At 43.7% G+C, this 23,599-nt stretch overlaps 1 protein-coding gene across 7 annotated transcripts in view; it reads right to left on the reverse strand.

Moving 5' to 3' along the window:
- INF2 (inverted formin 2) overlaps positions 1-23,599 on the reverse strand; it is a 93,155-nt gene that overhangs the window by 6,430 nt on the left and 63,126 nt on the right. For 5 of the 7 annotated variants that reach the window (XM_083167804.1, XM_083167806.1, XM_083167810.1 and 2 more), the window contains 17 exons: positions 22,413-22,554; positions 21,926-22,067; positions 19,761-20,699; positions 18,057-18,199; positions 17,907-17,968; positions 16,549-16,651; positions 15,651-15,736; positions 14,995-15,095; positions 14,805-14,875; positions 13,777-13,884; positions 13,409-13,479; positions 12,170-12,290; positions 11,024-11,188; positions 8,486-8,588; positions 4,884-5,030; positions 2,516-3,748; positions 1,354-1,407 (listed from right to left, as the gene is read on the reverse strand). In XM_083167804.1, coding sequence (XP_083023930.1) covers positions 1,355-1,407; positions 2,516-3,748; positions 4,884-5,030; positions 8,486-8,588; positions 11,024-11,188; positions 12,170-12,290; positions 13,409-13,479; positions 13,777-13,884; positions 14,805-14,875; positions 14,995-15,095; positions 15,651-15,736; positions 16,549-16,651; positions 17,907-17,968; positions 18,057-18,199; positions 19,761-20,699; positions 21,926-22,067; positions 22,413-22,554 — 3,790 coding nt within the window. In that variant the 3' untranslated portion in view covers position 1,354. The remainder of the gene's footprint in view (positions 1-1,353; positions 1,408-2,515; positions 3,749-4,883; positions 5,031-8,485; positions 8,589-11,023; positions 11,189-12,169; positions 12,291-13,408; positions 13,480-13,776; positions 13,885-14,804; positions 14,876-14,994; positions 15,096-15,650; positions 15,737-16,548; positions 16,652-17,906; positions 17,969-18,056; positions 18,200-19,760; positions 20,700-21,925; positions 22,068-22,412; positions 22,555-23,599) is intronic. The other 2 variants (XM_083167807.1, XM_083167805.1) reach the window with 2 other exon arrangements.

Below are 23,599 nucleotides of genomic sequence, written 5' to 3' on the forward strand. Positions count from 1 at the left end.
TATTGCATTTACCCTTTGATGTTTTGATGTTATAATTTGTGTCCGGCTTTTGCCCAGTCTTAAGTCAGTGGAGCCTACAGGGTGTACCCATTGGAGCACTCTGTTAAACACCATCTTTGGCTCCACCTTCATAACTGGGTGAGGAAGGTTTTTTGATGTGCATTGTATTTGTTTCATTCCAACCTATGTCTTAATAAATTAATCTTTGGATCAACCTATTTTTCCACCTCATTGGAAGACCTACTTATACTCATTTATACTCAGTGCGCCATAGGTCACTTCCACCTACCCTCCTACTCATCTCCCAGAGATTCTTTGAGACAAGGGAAGTATATGCTTAGTGCAAATATAAGTTATATACTGTACATGTAGACTTGAGAAAATTAAAAACCACACAAAAACAACCACAGGTACTATTCAGAGTCAATAATCACAGATACCAATCACCTGAATTATATTGTAAGAGGATTGTGTTTTGACAATCATCTTGAGAAAAATAAGTAAAAGGGAAACATAATTATTTAAATGAGATCATTAGTTAACAGGTTTGATTACAGCAAGAGTAATGGAACTAACCATTGTGGTGAGCGGATATTAACGTGCTGTTAGCGCAAGATTTTTTTTGTAAAAAAAAAATATCTAATTTTCAGAGATCATTCAATACTAAAATTAGAATTGTGTCAACAAAATAAAAAATGCAAGCAATAGCCGTATTCTTGATTTAATTCAAGATATGGTTCTTCCGCACGGCCTCAGCAGCATCCATAGGTATAACAGCTCAATCCTCCATTATTAATTTAACAACATATCGCTACTGTAATTAATTTTCACAATCAGTGATCCAAAAAAAAAAAAAAAAATACTAAAATAAACTAGCCCCACATACAAGGTTCAAATTTTTTTTTTACCTGTATAAATCATTGGCAGCCAAATTGTCATCTGAGACAATATTTACAAGTCGATAAATTCACTTGGGACTAGTGACATCACTTTCAGTGATGTCATTCATAATTAGCAAATTGATAGGCTATCTTCTCATGAACATTGGTGCAACCCATTCAATGGGCGCTACTTCTGCTGGTCAATATTAAAGCCAGGTGCTACCAGAAACAGGTGTCATACACGTTAAATCCACCACACCCATTAGTAGTTCAAGTCTTAATCATTTAATTTGAAGACAGATTAACACCAATTGATTCGGAAGACATCATTTAGTTGAAGTTAATGTACATACAATAGATGTAGTTGAACAGTTGACAATATTAGTCTAGTAATCCCTTTTTACTAGTTGAAGCAGTGAGTTTTGTAGACATTGGTGATGTTAGTGGACACAAATCCTTATATATTACATACCTCACTGTACCACACAACTCTTTGTTTTATGAGAGCCAGAGTCAACTCCAATGTCTGTTTTGTGAGAGAGAAAATGTAATGTTGCTATATGCACAATTAATTAATGTTCTAGGAAAACCATCTAAGATGGACGTACTATAGACTTTTTTGCATGTGCCAGAATTTGAAATAATGGAAGATGTGAATTCCAATGGTTGCCGCTTACACACCAAGGTGAAAAAAATATAAATCTTCCAGAAAACTATTTTAATATATTGCATAATTAGTTATGGGCCTGATTCAGGAGTTGTACGCTAATGCCATTGCGATTTTGTAAGCGACTGTGCGGTTAATTGTAGCAAGTGAAAATGCCACCCAGAAACGTCCACCAGAAGTAACCGCACCTCATTTGTACCTTATAAGCAAAGACGACAAACATCGACTGCTTGAGTCAGTCTAAGCTAACTGGATGGGTCAGAAACAATGCAGGCACCATACTTCAACTCATGGGGAATTGTATTTCTAGGAATTAGTATTCTACTTACATTGGTGATTTAGAACCTCTGTAAGTATTAAATTATGCATAACTTGTTACAAGTCTGCCCTTCTGCTCCACCGGAGGTATCTGTCCTCCCTGAGCTCGTCTCAGCACTGGCGGCTGTGTACACTCGAATGATGGGAGCCACCTAGTGGCCTACGGCATTCACAATACTTGCATTCCTCCATAGAGGCGAGGAGTAGTGTTTATGTCATAGAAAAGCAAAGTCATGGGAACGCCTAAGCAAATCTGAGGACTTGGATAACTTGAAGTATTTAAATTGTATTATTTTAGACTGTAGAATATTTACAGCTTTTATTTTTTTTACCCTCGGGGTCTGAATTACCCGATGAAACCAGCTGAGCATGAAGGATAGGCCAAGAAAAACATAGCGTTAATGCTGCACATGTTATAAAGTCTTGCAGTAAATTTTATGCATTTTACAAAAACTTTATCTGTAGAGACTCACTAATTCAATGTCAAAATATATATTTTTTAAATCCAATTATTTTAGTGTGCTTCTGGTATTAAACCTTAGCAGAATACAGAATTATGGTTTATTGGCATAGGTTAAGTGTGGTGGTATAGAGGAGCCACAAATATAAATAAAATGTAAATATGTGGAAAAAAAATGTAGATTATTACCTTCAACACTTTTGGAGTTTCTTTTCTTTTTGCTTTTTGATGACCCTCGTTTGACCTTTACATTTTCAGAAGTGTGTAAATGGGTGTTGCTCTCTGAGGATTTATGTAGGGAATCGTCAGCTAACGCATTTGTCTTGGTGTCTGGGGTAGCTTCAGGTGATCCAGTGGTCCCAGAAGGCTTAGGAATTTCCACCAACTCCTTGTTTTGAGCTGAAGGTGATACTGTGCACTCATTATCTTGAACTGGTGGGGAAATGTGTATCCCATTGTCCTGGACTGGTGGGGAAGAGTCATGGCTTCCATTGTCCTGGGATTGTGGGGAAACGTCAGTGCTCTTATTGTCCTGGACTGGTGAGTAAATGTCAGTACTCCCATTGTCTTGGATTTTTGTGGAAACACCACTGCTCCCATTGTCCTGGATTGGTGGGGAAACGGCTGTGCTCTCATTGTCCCGTACTGCAGGGGGAATATCAGGTCTCCCATTGTCCTGGACTGGTAAGTAGAGGTCAGTGCTCCCATTGTCTTGGACTTTTGGGGAAACGCCACTACTCCCATTGTCCTGGATTGGTGGGGAAACACCAGTGCTTCCGTTCTGTTGCACTAACAGGGATTCAGAAAGAGTCTGAACTGCTAAGGAAGTTTGATTCTGTATTTTATCCTGAGCTAAAACATCAATCACCAATGATTTTTCATTAGAAGATACCTCTGCTAGTCCATTGTCCAAATCTGGTGAAGAGAAATCAACCAGTAATCTTTCTTGTGCTAGATTCCCTGTAGAGTCAGCCGGTTCTCTGTTCGGACTGCATGGAAGCCCTGTAACAGATCTATTTTTGTCTTCATCCTGAGTATTTTTGTTTTTCAAAACAGTTTTATGTTTGGCATCTACTTCAACTAGCGGAGATTGATCCGATTCACAGGTGCGATTCTGGGGGACCAGAGCATCAGTAAGTGTGAAGTCTTGAGAAAGACTTACATTCTCTGGGGTTGAAGAACCACCAGGAATCTGGTTTTCATCTATATTTCCAACACTTCTTTTTGCAGCTTGGTCAGCGTGACCTGAAGGTATGGATGAACCTACATTATCTGCTGGTTTACTTTGAGGCAGGTCATTTTTGTCTTTAGTGCAATCAACAGTGAGAGAGGACTTGGCGCTACCATCAGCATTAGAGGTGGATGCGTCATTTAAATTAACCAACGGTTTTGAGTCTTCATCCTTCAATCGCTCACGTTTGCCTTTATAAGGAGGACACCAGACAATACTTTTAGTGCATCAAAAGCAACACAGTCACAGAATAAACTTAAAAGTGGTGTTCCAGTGGACAAGCGGCTAATTTGCGTCAGGCATGCAGGAATTAAGGCAATAGAGTTTAGAAGCAGAAAGTTTTTTGCGTTAAATAAAAATTATAATACCAAGCATCTCATCAATACCAAATATTTGCATTAAATCTTGTTACAGCAAATAAAAATAAATCAGGATTGGCCAAATAACAAAAAAAAAAAATTTTATTCCTTAGATGTCATTGTAGATCTACTCTGGTTCCAATAAATTAAACTATAATTGACAAAAATATCTATTCTATAAATAATGCAGCTTCCCAATGTTGTTTTCCGATAATGGAGCAAATTTAAATTACAAGCGCCATCATTAATGCATTTATGATGGCTACTGTAAAAGGGTTAATACTTAAGCACTACAAAAATAATACTCTAATTTGCTATGCTATGTACTTATACGTAATATTTTTTCTGTTCGTTTTTCGGTTTGGAATTAACTAGTACAAAGAATTTTTTTTTTTTTTTTTTTTTACTTCTTTCCACCTACCGTATTTCCTTCATAATTAATATATTGATCTTACACAAGATGTCTCAAAATTCGTATAAACAGATATTTTACCCCCCCTGTACAGTATATCGATGTATATGGTATTCTAGATTGGATAGGACTTCAATGGAAGCAAAGCTCAGTTGGGTTGTTGCAATCTTGCAACGAAAAAAAAAAATTAATTCTGAAAATGTGTTTTGTTTATATGATCATTATCTTTGTCAATAAGAAACAAAAAACAAAAGAAAAACCTCCAATGGCAAGCAGAGTTAAATTCATGCATCAAGTGCACATTGCATTGTCTACCATGTTAGAATATAAAAGACAGCAGAACGGAAAACTTTAATTTAGGCGCATGCAAGTTATAGAGCACAGTACAGCAAACGTTTTTGGCAAAGCCACTTCTTTAAAGCAAAATGGACATAATAATTAGTAACAAAACACCCATGCAACTCTGAAAGCATACAGTTCGGAAAACGTTTGGGTACAGCCGCTAGTCTCTTCATGGCCAAGATGGCCGCCAAGCCTGATCGGAAGACACTTTACCATTTAAATCACTTGTTGAGTTCTTTTGAGCCCCATCGGCTTCTGCTTTGGTTTTCGCAGTCTTACGTAGCTTGAATCCTTTCTTTATATCCGCCAGTAAGGAATCTATGATACAGCCTTCTTCCAACATCACTGCCCCTTTGCGAACTATTAAAAACAAAAACAAGGGTTGGTTAGAAGGAAATACTTAAGGAAACGCAATCCTGGAGCCGATCTGTAAGTAGGGATTATTTATTTTGGACAAGCAGCATTAGGCTTCTCTACAGGATTCCGACATTTGGGGCCTGATTCATGTTAGCTCGCTTAGCAGCATCAGTTCCTTGCTTAGCGAGTGGGTAAACACCACCCACTAGGCTTGCGAAGGCCCCCCCCCCTTCCCAAAATGTACTGCTGCGTTTGCTTGCGTATGGATGTGTATGCTCACACAACCATTTGCATGCGAGTGTGTGGGTGACCAATCATTCGATGGTCAGCTATCATGGAATGATGGTGCCATCGGTTTGCAAATAAAAAAAGTCAGCATAGACTGACTTATTTGCGAGCGCCTGGACGCAGATGGGGCGGGTGCCTGACATCCTGTGACGTCAGCTGACTGCCCCGAGCAGGCTTCGGCTTGCCTGCATTCACACGTTGGGCACACCCAACGTTTTTGTAGGAACGCCCAGGAGACCTTGCTGCATATTCGGTTCTTTACGAGCCAACCTGAATTAGGGCCTTGGTTCACTTAGACACCGTGCTGCCTTATTGTGCACAAAGGAGCGAGCGGAGGTAACAAAGTTACGAGGGCCTAAGAACTAGCGATACTGCAGGTCTTTTCCAGGGTCCTATGTAGAGAGGATGTTGCTACCGCTTCATGGAAATGGAGACTGTAATCCTTAGAGTGTCCCAAACGCAGTCCTAAGGCACCTTAACAGTCCACATTATAAGGATAGTCATGCTTGAGCACAGATGGATGAATCAAAAGGACTGTGGTACTACTTGAATTACTTGTGCCTTTATACCTGGATAATCTTTACCCCTTCAGTGGCACTCCCGAAAATGTTCCAGGTTTTGTTCCAGTGCGCAGACTGTTAAATATTTAATTCTGCCGTCCAGTGGCGTAGATACTGTAAGGCAGCCCCCGCTGCTGCTTGGAGGAGCGGGGGCTGCGTGGGCGCCGGCACACTGAGTGAGTGTGACAGCCTGACATCGCAGGCTAGAGGGTGGGAGGACGGGGCTGATGCAGGGTCAGAGCTGCCTATGGTGCTTGCCACTAGAGGGCGCCCCCCACAGCTGTCCATCATAAACAGAAAGCTGTTTCTGGGGGGAAAAGGAACTCAATTGATAGTGAAGGCAGCTGCTGGTCTACTACAGGTTTTGTGCTGGTACTAGACACAGCCAGCATGTCAGCTAACGTCCACTGCTGCTGTCTCCTTCACTCCCAGCCGGGTACTGTGTAGCTCCGCCCCCTAGAGAAGACAGACGACGAGGAGCTGTGCTGCACTGCTGGGAGCAGCTGAGGCTGGTTCCTACCTGAGGGTAAGTAAGTAGAGTAATGCACTCACTGTGTGCCTGTGTCTACATAAATATACACTCTGCTGCATCTGCAATGATATACTGTACTTTCATTTCCTGAGTGAGGTCAGCCAACACATATATGTGCTTCCCTCCCCTCTGCTACTACCGGAGGCTGAGAGGAGAGAGCTCCGTTCTCCCAATCACAGCTGGGGCATATTATAGTGGGCAGATGGGGATCTGGACAGTGGAGGGGCCCTGCATCTATACTACTGCTGGCACACTGCGCGCTGCACTCACCATGCACTCTGCACTATATGGAAACTGCCATAGATCCTGAGGAAAAGGGCTGCTGCCCTTTAAATGTGACATTTATTGCACATGGCTAAACATTGTTTTTTGCCTTTTTATATACATTCACTATTTGAGCAAGTCCACCTTTTCCTTTATCCTGGTTTCTGGATGTAAGGTTCCGAATGTCGACAGAAAAAGTGCACTTCATCCCCTCGCATGGATCGCAGCACTCAGCACACTATTATATTCTCCCTTCACACCCTAGTGGATGGTGGGGCATGCAACACCACCTGTCAGCACATCGGCTCAAAAAACCCCTGAAAGCCCATCTCGACCTTCCCAATGTCGACCTAATGCATGTGTTGACTTTTTGACCCTGTCAACCTTAGGCATGTCGACTTTCAATGGTCAATCCAATGTATGTTCACCTTAATAGTGTCAATGACCGTATACCATAGAGAGAAAGGAGGGGCGTCAGTGTGAACCTTGCACCGGCCCTGGGCTGATGTGTCCCCGCCTGCTGGATGTGGGGAGTGTGGGTGCATCAGACTCAGTCACAGCACTGCTGGCATCGCAGGAGGGAGGAGGGGGAGTGCAGGTGGCTGCTCCCTGCCAACAGCGTGCATACAGCGTGGACAGGGCAAAGGGTGCTGCTGCAGGGTATGGGTGCGTGCTGCTGCAGGGCACCTCATTTTCATCCCAATATTTCAGCAGGGCCTCTGTGTAGGGGAACTGTTTATTCTGTATCTGTGCTGTCAGTGTGTGTGCCTGCGCTGCCCTGTCAGTGTTGTTTTACCAAAAATGGGGGGGGCACCAAACTTTTTTTTGCAGGGGGGAGCTAAATTTCTAGTTACGCCACTGCTGCCGTCGCTGTCCGCAGTGTCCGTTCACTCAGTGCTTCCCAGACACTGCGGACTGCCCGCTCTGCCGCTGCACCCACAGCCCCTGGGTGCTTCACGCTGCCCAGGTACCACCTCGCCTCCCCCTGTATCCGTCCTCCGGCTCCCACAGGCTACAACACCAGGATCCTGCACCCTATGGAGCCTGCTCCACCGTGCCACCGCTTGGGATGTGGAGCCCCAGTTACGCCGGCGGATGTAACCCACAACTTGTGAATTCTCTCATAATAAAATGAAGCTTGTTGATCACATTGCAACAGGTTCCATTGCAGCCACTGAAAACCGGCTTGTTCACCAAGATTCAGCAGTCCCAATACAGTGCCAGCCATACGGTACCTTCCAGAACAGACCTGCATTCCCTGAGGCCTAAGTAACACTGCTACTTACCTATGCAGTAAGTAGCCGTGCTCCACACTCATGACTACTTGCCTTAGCAGGCACCCTTCCAGCCCATAACAGACATGGAGGTGCAACAACTTGCAGAATTCCATGTAAAAAGCTGCTGACTACAGTACAGTACTCCTCCTCCAACTCAGCGGCCAGCGCTGCAGGAAGGGTTTAAGGCAACTTCCAATCTTCGTCTGCCTAGGATTTCCTAACGATAGCACGGTCTCAGAGATGGGACCACAAATTGGTTCTTCCGTATGGAGCACATCAAATCTTGGCCAGAGATAAAATTTCAACCAATCAGAATTTCACTGCCATGTTACAGGCTGTGTTTGAAAAATTACAGGAGCCGATTGGCTGCTGCTAGAAAACTCTCCAAGCTTCATTAGAATCCACAATAAGAGGAGCAAAGTTTTCTTTTGCTACAAAAAGCTGGTGTTCCAGAGACGGCGTATGTATAACGGTGTGACGTTATTGCATAGAGCAGATGTATGACTACAGGACACCACAACTACGAATGTAACTCACTGATTTTTCCATTTTCTCCTTTCTGTCTCTTTGCTTCGTCTTCTTCAAGCTGCTTTTTCCTTTTTTCGGCCTTAACCGCCTGGTCTTTCCGATCTTTATTTTCCTAAGTAGAAATGATTTTTAGTTCTGCATTGTGTAGACAGGAGTGACTGTCGATAATAAACCCGCTGCTAGAAGAGGATCCACGCACAGGGGGAGATGTATGAAGCAGTGATACGAGGGAGGAACTGTGCTATGGTAACCAATCAGCTTTGAAGAAACATTTATCAAGTGCATTCTGTAAAATTATACAGCTGACTGGTTGCCACGGGCAACTTCTCCTCTCTGATCACGGCCGCATACATCTCCCCAGAATTCTTTATCATAAAGAGATGATACATTGCAATATGAACATAACGGATTATGGGCCAGATGTATCAAGCTTCAAAAGTGATAAAATGAACTGTGATAAAAAAACAGCCAATCAGCTCATACCTGTTATTTTTCAAACCCAGCCTGTAACATAGCAGGTAGGAGCTGATTGGCTGGCTGTTTATCACTCTCCATTTTATCACTTTTTCAAGCTTAGTACATCTAGCCCTATATAACAAGACAACATTTATTTCTAAAAACATAAATGAAATGGTAAAAAAACAAAGCAAATAACCCCCCTCCCCCCATTAAAGAAAAAGCTTTCCCTATGTTGCGTGTTATACATATCCTCTTATGTTATTAAGGGTATGGATCATTGGGTTGGGATCATTTGGTCTACAGCATGATGGTCGACATGGTTGTGGGTCGACATGGGTCAAGGCCGACACAAACATTAGGTCAACATGGGGTAGGTCGACCGTCAATATGGGTTTTTTGACCCGAATGTCGACACAGTCAACATGGACATTGGTTAAAGTGCACAGTGTTTCCTCGCAGCGTACCACTGTTTAATTCTACCACCACACCCTAGTGGATGGTAGGGCATGAAATACCGCCTGTCGGCACATGTCAGCTGAAAAAACAAAAACCCCATGTCGACCTAAAGCCATGTTAACCATCATGCTGTAGACCAAATGTATCATTAGGTTGCCACAATGTTGGCCGACAGTCATTAGGTCGACATAAGTCTAGGTCGACTTGGGTTAGGTCGATAGGTCATTAGTCGACAGTCAAAAGGTCGATATGGGGTTTTTCACATTTTTTTGTCGCAAATGTCGACATGGAAACTGAAACGTAGCACCGCTGCGCTCACCATACTTCGGGCACGGTGCCTCGCTGCGCTCGGCACACTATTTTATTCTCTCTCCATGCCCTAGTGGATGGTAGGGCATGAAATACCGCCTGTCGGCACATGTCGGCTCAGAAAAAAGTGAAAAACCCCATGTCGAACATATGACCCTGTCGACCTAGACTCATGTCGACCGAATGACTGTGGACCAACATGCTGGTGACCCAATGACCGTATCCCATTATTAATACATAGCCCTAGGATTATTATTTTATTTTTTTTAAAGACGTGCCTTAGGGGGTACTAGTAGGGTCTGTGCAGTTGTGGCGACCTGTGGGTAATGCATTGGTGGGAGGCTAACTGGAAGGAATAGTGTAATATTTGGCGGGGGGTGGGGGGTGGAGGAGGTGTGCTGTAGAGGATATTGTTTAGACCAACTCATTACTATTGGCCCACACCTTCGTCCCTCCCTGAAATACTCACATTGCGTCAGATCTTAAGGACATGTGTTATGGGTGGAGTCCCGAGAAATCAACACACTAGACTAAGGCCCAAGATCTTTCTCAACATCTCCCTACGCATCGCTTAACTCTTTGCACCGCTCTGTTGCCTGATGAGTGCACTTTACACCAGTTTTATCCAGCAATCTCCCCGGTGATATTCAGAAATAGAAACCATATTTCACCGGTGGTGCAGACTTGTTTGCTGGGCTGCGAGTATACGCAGTTTAGCGAACAACCTGAATGAGATTTTAGATGTTCTGTAGAAAGTGAGTGATTTGTTGGTTAAGGTAAATTATATGGGAGTACTCTAGGTTTGGACATATTCTCCGTCAATGCCAACAGCACTGTCAGTATTGTGATGCATGGTGTTAGTCTAGTCACCCATAGTATGAATGAAACCTTTCATAAACTTTTTCAAATCCCTGTGTGTCATATCCCCACCTACATTACACAAAATACGCCACATTTTCAATCAACCATACAGTAGAACACTCCGATCACCCAAACCACAGCCTATTGGCTCTGCATGAATATTGGGATAAATCCAGGAAAAGTCAGGTCAGCAGGCAGGCGTGCCTTGAGCTCACAATTATCAAAAATAATACAGGTCGGGACTCCCTTAGTGAAAAAAACCCCCCAAACATGGTTTTTATGAATATTTCGGGTCCCCCCCCCCTTTCATACTTACCTCGTCCCCCGGTGTCCATGACGGCCTCCGGGAGCCTCTTCATTGGCATCTCTGGTTTTTTAATTTTTTTTTTTACAAAATAATTTTTCCCACGTCAACTACACAAAACAACCCTTATATATAAATTTAGTTTTATAGCTACAAACCTTTCTTGCTTTCAGAAAGAGGTCCCTAAACGTCTTCATGGTACTAAATGTCTCTTCAAGCGAAAGCCTTGTTGGATCTTCACATAAATAATCTGCCAACTTCTTTTTCTTTTGAGAAATAATTTCCAGCTCTTGCACCAGGTTCTTCATCGAGTCAATGCAGTCCTACAGACACCATAGGGTATAGAATCATACGGATGATCCAGCATTTCCCACCTCATGGGCTATTCTGCACCTGCACACATCCAACATTCCATACACTCCTATCTCCGCCCAAAATAAAAGTTAACAGAGGTCTCGTATGTGTGCAACGACCTTCCTCCAGAAGAAGGGTTTTGCCAGCAGAACAAGTTGACCGTGGCGTGGTGGTTAATCTTATGTTGGCCTGCTATAAAAAGGCATGCTGAAGACCTGGAGAATAAGTTGCGGAGAAGCAACACTCATTTGGTAGGCCGGCAGTTTGCCCGAGACCAGAACATGTTTCTTGAAGATATGTGTTCTCCACCTTAGTGGTGGAAAGGGCTCACAGGTTCTACCCCAGACCACTTCAACATGTCCTCCCAAAAAACTTTTACGGTGACACGAATACATTCTATATATCACCTAAGAATATATTTGCTGCACATGCTGGACAGTCCAAACACTTATCAGTCTGTCCACTCAGGTATATTTTTCACAAGCAACCTAGGAGCCTGCCTAGGGCCCAGAAGATGCCAAATGGCCCCATAAAGATGTCCTGGCCATCCAAAATAAAGGAGGAGCACTGCACAACTATTGCGTGACATTATGACATCACATGGACCCGCCCACTGTCCCTTTGATAATAGTTTGGACACACAAAATGTTCGAATCCGCTGTATGTGGACAGTCAGTTTACATTCAATGTGACACCGGTATTAAGCCAACTTCCAAAATATCTAGAGCCTGATTTTTTCGCAATGCCGATGTTCATGCAGCTGAGCATTTATCAGTAGACCGTGTACACATCAAAGTACTCTCGGTGCCCCTTGCAATCAGCAGCAAAAATATAGTGCTCTGGATTTTTTGAGGGAGGAGGGCCCCAAACCGGTATCTTGCCGGGGGCCCCGGTGAGGTCTACATCCGCCTCTGTACATGGGAATTTTATATTATATATTACACACTCACCTGAACACATTTTTCGTACTGTTCCTTTACATCGTTTGTCGATGTGGATATTTTACTTAGCAAGTCTTTTAACCTTTTTTGATTGCTGCTTGTTTCACTATATATATTGTCTATATTAACACTGGAAAACAAAGAATGGAAAGAAGGTCTGGTGAGATGGAGAAAATAACAAATCTAAGATCAAATATTAACATGGCACATGAGCACAGTATCAGAAAAACAAAGGCGGTGTAAAAGGCAACAGCCAACTAGAATTCGCCACTTTTGAAAACAGAAAGAAGTCTCATCGACCAAACATGTTGGGCATCTTTTGATACCTACCTCACCTTGTTGAATGGTGTGCTGACAGCGGGCTGTATGAGCCTGGCACCATCTGTATAAAGCAGTGGCGTGCGGTGGGGTGAGGCAGGTGAGGCACAGCCTTTCCTGTCATACTAACATATACGCTGGAGTTTTGAGGCTATAAAGTATGTCAAATATACAAAAAAAAATATATATAAAAATCTTATTTTTATAGTCGAAACTCTGGAGTAAATGTCTATGGCAGGTGAGGCAGTGCCTCACCTGGCTACTTTTTCTTTACATCTCTTATTAAAACTCAGCGAATCTCCAGCAGTGTATACTTCTGCACTTGTGTATAATGCCCAAATGTACCCCATGGCTCATAAATTGGGTGCAAATCTGTCTCTGTTACTTGCCAGGTACTCTTCAGCCATTTACCCCACCGCATGTCCCTGGTATAAAGTGCTTAAGAAGTACAGTAGTATGGAATGGGGGAGAATAGATTAATATAAAATAATGTTTGTGAAATAAAACGATCATTTAAAAGAGATTTTTTAATAAAAAAGGTCTTAACTCAGAGTGAGGCGAGGTAGGTATCGGAAGCTTTCGTTTAACTTACAATTTTCATCATTGTGGGGGTCTAGGCCCAGTGTGTGCTGTGATTACAAGTACCAGCTCCTACACAGGAGGTACTGCATGAAACGTTACAGTACAGCGCATGGCACCGGCAACTCCATTTCCTCTAGTGACGCCACTGGCAAGTATTTTTGAAACTCCAAGTCCCAGCATGCCTTGCCACAGTTTGCTATTAAAGAATGCTAAAACTGTGGCAATGCATGCCGGGATGTGTAGCTTCACAAAAGCTGGAGCGCCACAGGTTGGCCAGGACTGCCATAAGCTTTGTCACCATTGCCGAAGGGGTTTATGGAATCCTACAGAAACATACTCTGCTCTTACCCAGCAGCTTTGGCCACTTTCTCTAGGTCATTTGGAAGCTCAAGAAGATCGGTGTGATTCCCTTCAATTTCCTGAAAGAGAAGAAAATGAAGAACATTTGTTAAATATATGGCCTGGAAAACCTATTACAGTTATCCGCCAAGACCCCTATAGAGGGAAAATAGAGTAGGTGACGAGCGTAGCGAGGCATAAATGCGCTCACCCCTGTCAGGCTCCTGACAGTCGGGATTCCAATGTCGGAAGAACGACCGTCGGCAAGTTATACCACACCCATCCACTTGGACTGAGCGGTGTTACTAGTATAAATGTTCTGGGCTAACATTACACAGAGAACACTTAGTAGGATGTAGCACAGCGGACACAGTTACCTCTAAGATATGGTGCAGTAGCGTTATACGCGTCTGATTGGCTCTGGTCTCCGTCAGTTTCAGTAAAGTGCCTATTTTGAAGCCATTGGCATTTCCTGTGTGACTTCCCTACAGGACAGTTGAAGAAAGAAATGCAGTCAGTCTGATACATGATCCACTAGTGGCTGAGTACATTTAGTTTATTGCACCACCTTGTATGGAACTGGGAGGCCATAGACATGAGTAGCGATTGAATGAATTCCAAATTTTCATTTGGCACAAAATAATTTGTATAAAAGTAGCAGATTAAAGTAAGGTGTGGCTACACACTATTCAATCTCGGCCGGTACGGCATGCATTGTGTCTATTGGAACTGACAGTCTAGTGGCCCATATACACTGGCCAATGCCAGCAGGAGGAAGCGACGGGAAAAAAGGAGCGGGGCAGGAAGAGTGAGAGCGACGCATTCTGCAGCATGACCCTCGTTAATGAAGTGCTCCCTTGTCTGTACATGTGGAGCTGATGGGGCGGGTTGTTGACAACCCATGGGAATGCATATCATTTGTCGTTGAGTAGCATACACACTGGGCAACAAAAGGTGTATATTTTCCCCAAACCAGTGACTTTCCTAGGGTCACATTGTCTTAAACTGGCTCTGTTAGGGTCATGTCCCACTACCTTATATATAAGTGGGGAATTGGTTTTAAAATGTGGGTGGGGGTTTGTTGGTGCAAGGAGGGGTTTATAAAAGTTCCTCTAATTCATAGAGGGGCAGGTGTACTAAGCATTGGAGCAACCGGTTGCTACTTTCTGTTTCTCCCCCTTATTAGTCTCCAGGGCTTAGTACATCTCCCCCCGTGAATGGAGGAGGAGCTGCCGGTAAACCCAGCCTCTAACATTTATAATTCCAGATTTGAAACTGCATTGGCAAGGAATGCTAAACACATCAGGCCATTCTGCATTACGGTCGGACCACCGGTGGCGCAGTTCCCAACTTCCTGTATAATATAAGAGAGATGAGCAACACATTCAATATTCCAGATACCTACATAGTTCAAAAAGTTCCCAACTTTCAGGATAAGTTGACAGAACAGTGGAAGTCTATGGCTGGATAGGATATCTAGGAACAAAAAAAATACACCGGATGTAGTAACTCTACAGCAATATTTGCATGCACGATTTAAATTCACAAACAATAAATAAATCCCCCCCCCCCCCCCCCCCCAGCTCCATTATTACCGTCACATGCGGTGCTGACCACATTGGCCTTTGGGTGTAGCATTTCCATCATGACATTAGTTTCTTCACAGGCCAGCATACATTCAATCCGAAGCTGGTAGCTACAAACAGAATGGTAAATACAATGGGAAAGATTGTCCGTAAGAAAATTAAATAGCGTCACCAATACCTCCATCATTGCAACTGGCTGCACTACAAATCCTATCTACAGGAAAAGAAGAAACAAAATAAAAAAACTTCAATAATTTACACACACATGTACATTGGATTCGGTATGAAATCCCGATGGTCAAAATCCCGACAGGGTCAAAATACAGACAAGGACAAAATCCCGACATATAGAATGTACAGGTGAAAAAGTCAACATGACTTTCGGTCGACAGGGATTTTTTCACTGTTTTTTGACCCGAATGTCGACACAGTTGGAAGTGAACCGCAGCCCCTCGCTTCGCTCGCCATGCTTTGGGCACGGTGCCTCAGCCATTTGAGGAGCTTTTTGCAATTATACTCACGAGTGTGGCCAAATTCTTGAGAACAACCAAACAGGAATTGTAGGAAATATACAATGGCCAGCTCAGGTTGGAAATAGCCGCCGACTGTGTGCAACGCCACAATATAATTATTACTACAGAGTAGAGTACTGTGCATATACTCACTTGGGAACACCTAGGAGCAGCAAATAAAACTGGTCAACATTTGATAACTTGGATTTATCTTCTTGGAAAGCTTTAAGATTTTCCACCTAAAAGCAGGAAGACAAATGGAAGTAATGGGCACAGTACGCAGTAACATGGGTGACCAAATAGACATTCACATTGAGTTACAGTATGTATGTAATCTGCAATATCAGCTGTTTGTAGGGGAATGACAAACCACTATCAATGCAGTCCCTACAGTGACAATGTAAGGATTAAGCCAGGAACCAGGAGGGCTGTGTGTCTCAGATATATGTGTCACCATACATTAAGGAGTAGATTCCTGCGTATCCCTAACCCTAACACTGAATCCTAAGGGCCACAAACACAGCCAATTGCTTTTCTGTGCTAACTGCAAGCAGAGTTTTAGGCCTCCTTGAACATGGTGTCCCACTGCTATGTTCTTGGTGACATATCTATTATGCGTGCACAAATCTCTGGGGAAAAAAAGTCAGCCCCACCATTTTCCCAGTGGTTTGTGCTTCTGCTGTAGCGCCACCACAGGACTCCGGAGAGGCAAGTATTAAAGAAACAATAGCTGCAGGGTATGCCGTCCTCCTGGATTCGGAGGCCTGGTGTGGACAGCAAACTCAGCACCTATTATAGATACACCAATGGCTTACTGCAGAACGCAAATACAGTACCTGGCCCAGCATAGAACATTTACTAAAAGGAAAGGAAAACAAAAAATAAAACAAAAAAATGATTTTCTGCCAGGACAATGTTACTCCTTCTACTACTGGTCCAGGAGACGGTGCTCACACCTCCTCACAACTGGCAGCGATTACAAGTGAGACTGTTCGTTTATGCAGATTGCATGGAAGATTTTACATTTACAGTCAGCGCCAGTGATGATCACCTCATGTTTTTCTGGAAGCAGCTTGAGGAACTGTTTCAGTATCTCAATGTCAAACTTTGAGCGATCTCCTTTCTCAATCAGGCCAATGATGTCTTCGTTAGGGCTGGAAGAAAGGTCACATTCAGAAGTTACATAACTTGTTTGTCCGTCTCCAGCTGCGAAAACAATAAACACACACACACACACTACTAGGAACACATTCTGGTGTGTGCTGGCTAAAGTGTACTGCGCAGGACGATGTACCACCACAATGTGTAAACACTCGTCTTGCCAAACCCATCACCTCTTTTACTGTTGCTCAGAAAACGTCATTTGTAAATGGGGCATGGCGCCATGGACAGTGTATGGACAGTGTGCTGCAACAGTATACGGTCATTAGGTCAACACCAGAAAGAGGTCAACATAGCTAATGTGGAAAGGGTTGGAATGTCCACACAAGCATTAGGTCGACAATGGCAACGTTTTTTTTGAGCCGACAGGCGGTATTTCATGCCCCACTATTCACTAGGGTGTGGAGGGAGAATAGAATAGTGTGCCAAGGGCAGCAAGCCATGCGAGGGGACGTGGTTCACATTGACTGTGGTCCATGTAGACCAGCGGTGGGGAACCTCCGGCCTGCGGGCCGTATACGGCCCCCGGAGCCGGTCCTCGTGGCCCACCCACCCGCCCGATGGCTGTACAGCAAGTCAAGTACAGGGGAAATCTTGCGAGAGCTACTGACCTCTCGCAAGATTTCCCCTGTATGAGACTCCCTACACAGCTGCCGGACCACACAGACCGGCGACTCGTAACCTGCGGCAGCTGCTGGAGCATGGGACGGCTGCCGCAGGACGATTTGTAATTATTATTTTTTTAAATGGCCCCCGAGGCATTATGCCTCAATGCAAAAGGCCCTTGGACCCCAAAAGGTTCCCCACCCCTGATGTAGACATTCTGGACAAAAAAAAAAACACGAAAAACTATTGTCGACCTTGCCGACAGTTTAGAAGTAGGAGCAGATAGGGACTGGGGGTTGGGTGTAGAGTTTGTGGGCTAAAAACAGTCAAGTGAAAGTAAAAACGGTCACAGCTCAAAGTGAAAATACATTGCAGAAGCTGTCATTTTGACGAGATTTTAACTCTGTATTTATGGATATATTAAAATGTTGTCATTTAATTGATGGTGCCAATAAAGAATAAAGATACAAAAAATAGTATTTAAAGCGGACTGTCTGGTGGGATTAACGGGAAGTAGAACATTTGATATTTATATATATAGTGAATGTGTCCTTACACAACTGCCCAATTTAGGTCATAGTGAGCCTGACGGAAGATATTCAGAAGGAAGAACGTACCCATATGAACGAGTGAACAACTTACGATTTGAACTGCTTCAAAAATATATTTAAGTTGAGGTTCTTCTTGGCATCTAAAAATGAAATCTGTTTACAAAAAAACAAAGTTAATAGGAAAAAAGCTCAGTAGGTGAAAGCGGTTGGTGGTGGTTCTGGTTCCGGAGCATGGTGGTACCTCTTTAGGCGGCTTCTTCACTGTTGATGAACCTTTAGCTTTATCTACAGCTTGTGGGAGGCAAAAGAGCTGCTCAATGCTGGAATAGTCGGGTTCTACGGTTTCCTCACAGGGGGTTGTAGACGCCCACATAGACTGGCCATCTGAAAGCAGAGAGCAAACCAATTATGGCACAGTTGGCCAAGACCTACGCATTCTGTTAAGGGAATACAGACATTAGTTTGACCCTACTAAGGTCGACATGCATTTGGTCAACCAATGAAGGTTGACACCTGAAATTAGGTCAACAAAGGCAAGGTTGAAAGTCAAAAGGTCAACTTGATTTTTTCATGTTGTTTTTGAGCCGACATGTGCCGATAGGAGATAGGCCGTATTTCATCTCCTACCATCCACTATGGCATAGTGGGAGAAAAAATAAAGTGCCGAGCTCAGAGAGCCATGCGAGGGGTACACTTTGACGTTGCCCATGTCGACATTCAGGACAAAAAACCCCCCCCATGAATTCATGTTGACCTTTTGACGCTCAGCCTTCCCATTGTCGACCTAATGCTTGTGTTGATCTTCCAATCGGGTCAACCTTGGCCATGTTGACCTTCTGTATTTCAGATGTTGACCCAAGCTCTATAGACCAAATGCATGGCGATGTAAATTGGGTCTACCCAATGACCCATACCCCTGCAAAAATTCGGGTTTAAAATCATAAGGGTCTATGTTCTAAGCTTTGTAGACTGATAAAGTAGCAATCAATCAGATCCTGGCTGTTATTTGGCTGATTGACTGGTACTTTAAATCTCTCCAAAATTTAGTACATAGACCCCGTACTGTGGCATAATATTCTGCGGAATAGCAGAGTAAAGTGAAATGTGAAGACTGTATCACTTCAACGAAACGCCTCTGAGCTGGCTTCATCTCGGAAACACCTCTGAGCTGGTTTGGTGACGGAATTGGTTCCACCACAAATGATTTGCCTGTGATTCCAGTAATCTCTAAACACATTATGGGAACCTACAAAGGTTAGAAATGTTCTGAGTTTACTGTTACTCAAACAATAGTATTGCCATTATCGCAGATGCATAATTACTCATAATTTTTTGGGTCACTTTTAGGGATCAGTCTCCATAATGTGCCATTATATTTTGCAAGTTATATGCAGTTAAAAATGACGTGAGTCTTTCCCCCCTCCTTGTTATATGGGTTTGCAGTGCCCTTCACAGTAACTGTAGGAGTAGGCACTTTGGGCTGATGCAGAATTCAACGTTGCCTGTCTTGCATGGTATAAGCTCTGAAGATACGAGCAATAAAGACGAACGCCTAACATTGCATTCTAATGTCAGCAAAGTTCAGGAAGGGCATGTGGACGGATGCATAAATCCACCGGTTTCCAAAATATTACTTGCACCAAGCATAAAGTAGGGGCAAGTCTGAACTACTAGAAAACGCCAGATGCATATAACTCTGCATATGAGAGAATGAATATACTCAATTATTTCTCTGCAAGCAATGACTGATTTCCGTCCAAAACTGGCGCTAAGGATTAGGAACGCCGACCAAGCTGAAGCCATTAACTATTCTTTTTTTAAATTTCAGATTCTTGAAGATTCTGAGTAATGGATTTTAGGGTGGGAGGTACTTGAAGGAATAGTAATATTTTGGATTGGACAATCATTGAAACCCAATGTACAGGGAAAAGCTTATGCAACGTACCTTTGGCAACGTTAGGAGGGAGTTTCTGCCAGTTCAGTTTTTTCATTTTCAATGATGGCCTCTTGCCTCTAAAGCAATGTTGTCTAGAGAAACCCAAAGATTGATCCACACGTGCAACTACAATTTCTTCATTACAGCTTCCGGAGGGTGGTTTCACACCAGGAAAAGGAGGTGGGGCAGGTGCACTACCCATGCCTGGAAATGGAGGTGGTGGTGGTGGCAATCCCCCCATGCCTGGAAGGGGAGGAGGTGGTGGTGGTGGAAAGCCACCCATCCCTGGAAAGGGTGGTGGTGGTGGTGGCGGCATTCCCCCTGTCCCTGGAAGGGGAGGAGGTGGTGGCGGAAAGCCACCCATCCCTGGTAGTGGGGGAGGAGGTGGTGGAAAGCCACCCATCCCTGGTAGTGGGGGAGGAGGTGGTGGAAAGCAACTCATCCCCGGAAACGGAGGGGGTGGTGGAGGGGGAGGAGGTGATGGCAGAAAGCCACCCATTCCGGGTAGTGGGGGAGGAGGTGGTGGAAAGCCACCCATTCCTGGCAGTGGGGGAGGAGGAGAGGGAAATCCATCTATTGCAGGGAGAAGGGGAGATGGTGAAAGAGACACCCCAGTAGATGGGAGTGGAGGTGGTGGTGGTGGTGTGAACTGTGTGCCAACAGCAGTCAATGAAGAATCTGATACATTAACAGGTGGGGCAGTCTTTTCAACAGCTGTTGTAACTGGTTGAGCAATTGATGACTCCTTAACCGCTTTTAAATGTTCATCTGTCGGATGACCTGGTGATTTGCTTATCATGTCTTCTTCACAAGATTCTTCCTTGGGTTTATCGGTTTGTATACTTTTATGAACTTTCTCAACATTTCTGTCTTTGGTCTTCAGTTTGCTTTGGTGTTTCTTGGACGTTAGGAGCCGATCCATGACCTCATCCAGCGTATTACCTTTGCCTATCAGAAAAAGAACATTTTAAGAAGACTTTTAATAAAATTATAAACTATTAATAAAACAAATAACCTAGGTTTACAATATGCTTATCAGCACCGAAATAACTATATACACCGCTTTTAAATACGACCGTATCAGAATTATTTTAATTGATTCAATCAATAGGCAATAGCCTGAAACTGGAGAACTGTGTGTACTGAACATAGAGGAGTTCTCAGAAACGAATCCGCAAGACGTCCGGTATGGTTTAGATGCCCCGCCACAGTCACTGGCATTTGTGCTTGAGTACTTTTTTTTTTTTTTGGATCTTAACGCTCTAATAGTGTACTAAGGGCTTGATTCAGGGGTGCTCTTAGTACCAATATTTGAGCCAATGAGGCCTTTGTGCATGCACAAAATGTCAAGGAGACCCCAACGGTGCATGGGTGAACCTAGGTCTGCGATAGCGTAAGCATTTGCCTATGACATTACTAGGACTTGAGGCTGGATCCATGATCCATGGGAATTTCAAGGTGGAGACTAGGGGATATGGTCACTAGGTCTACCCTCTGAAGGTCAAAATACATTAGGTTGACAGCAAAGGTCACACCGCAGCATTATTTAGATCAGAAACACACAGCAAATTGAATAGCTATAGTCATTCCTGGGATTATTCAATAGCGTGTGGAATTGAATTGCCCTCTTAATTTGCTAATAGTGTATTATGTACTTAGCATGAGTATTTTTTTTGCAAAAGAATTTGGTATACATATTAAAGCCGGGCACACACTGGACCAGGGGTGGGCAATAAGCGGCCCTCCAGCTGTTGATGAACTACATATCCCAGCATGCCTTGCCTTCGTATTGCTATATGGCCATGCTGAAACTGATGTGAGGCATGCTGGGATGTGTAGTTCATCAACAGCTGGAGGGACGCTTTATTGCCCACTCCTCCACTAGACGATGGGTGTACCCAGCGAAGTTGGAAGCGACGGGGACCGGTGCAGTGCTGGCATCGGCAAGGCGCATACACACTTGCTGTTGCCGGCGGGAGGGGGCATCAGCGGCGTGTTAAGAGTGTCGCTGAAGTGTTTGCATACACGGACACTTGGGCCTAATTCGGACAGGTCTGTAAAAGTAAAGTTCTATAATAATAATAATAATAATAATAATAATAATACAGCACAATATTGCTGGAAAGTTGTATTCTGGGCTGTGGCGGTGTGGATGTAGGTTACATATTACGTACAGTCATCTGCAAGCAATACAGCTCGGTTCACCACGAATTCCAAGGCCTCCCAGAGTAAGGGACAAGAAGAATGGGAAATATCGAAGTTCAGGAGACCTTGCAAAATGGAAAGCAGTTGGACCGATAACGGTGAAGAGCTTACCTACAAAAGATTATAAAAATATACATTTTACACAAGAGACATACAAAATATTTAGGCAAGTCAGATTTAGTCCTCCAGATAACTGGGGTCTGTCCCTTCTCACCCCCCCCCCCTATGGTAGCAATGGTAGACTCCTGTGAGGCCACTCCCCTTTATTCTAGGTCACACCCATTTTTCAGCCATGCACAGATGTACTGTTGCCTACACCTGGTGCCTGCGCAACTGGGAGGTGGTTAGACCCATGGAGATGGTCGGTCCCCTGGGTGTGTTACTGAAGTGTATGCCTACACAGACACTTAGGGTCAGATTTATCAAGCTTCATAAAGAAGCTAGAGAAACACTTACTTTATTAAAGAGTGCACTGAAAACTTCTTGGTGATTGTTCATATCAATCCCTCCATATATTTTAAGGAGATCTTCATCGTCCTCCGACTTGGCTTCCTCAAACACATACGCTTGTACTAGCAGATCCTCATCCTCCTGATCTCTGATATAAAGGGTAATAAGGCAGGTGAGCAGGCTGGATCATACCACTGGTGCACAATATAATAGGCACTATGAGTAACAGGATTCTGGATGAATTATAGGAATACTTAACGATATAACAACATAAGCTGCTTCAATAAGAAAATGCTATTCATTTGTATTATCAGTCAATTAAAATGCAGCTCCTAACTCATACGTGTCTACTCCACCAGAGTCTCCTAAAGACAGCGGGCCGGATGCACTAAGCTTCAAAAGTGATAAAATGGAGAGAGATAAACAGCCAGCCAATCAGCTCCTACCTGCTATGTCACAGGCTGTGTTTGAAAAATGTCAGACAGGAGCTGATTGGTTGGTTGTTTATTACTCTCCATTTTATCACTTTTGAAGCTTAGTGCATCCAATTCAGGACCAGCATCTGAGAGTGGGCACCACACCCGCTTTACACCCATTTCCTAGTGAAGTGGGTAGAATCAAATAAAAATAACAATCTTTAAAATATCAGTATTCACTACATAATATATATAAGGGTTAAGATAATAAACAAAGGCTGAACTAGATGGACGCAAGTCTTTTTTCAGCCATAACTACTATGTAACTATGTAAGAATGGTCAAGAAATGTACCTCAACCCTGTGGTCCGTCGAGAGTGGGTGGGGCCTAATGATGCATTTCTATTGTATCTCGCTATTTTAACTCTGCCCACTATGTAAATCTGGAAGGATCTCAGGCTAATGATGCAACTGGTCCAGCTCCGCCCCCATCACCTCCCACCTACTTCTACTCTTCAAGTTTCTTCTGGGGACGAATAATAAAATTTCAGCAAGTATGTCCTAACTGCCATGTTCTAGTAGGACATATTTGTCTACCCTACTGGAAGCTGCAGGAGGGTAGTCCCCAGCAGCAACGGAAGAGTAGGCGGCTCTCCCACATCCTGCCTGGTGCTTCCTTCTCAGATGGATAGGATGGTGTATTAATCGCAGGTAATCGCCGCGGCACAGGCAGAGGGTGGGGCTAAATGAATGGAAGCGCTTCATTCAGCTCCGCCTT

This window comes from Crinia signifera, chromosome 12, assembly GCF_055691185.1.
Source record: "Crinia signifera chromosome 12, ASM5569118v1, whole genome shotgun sequence".
In the NCBI taxonomy this organism is placed as follows: domain Eukaryota; kingdom Metazoa; phylum Chordata; class Amphibia; order Anura; family Myobatrachidae; genus Crinia; species Crinia signifera.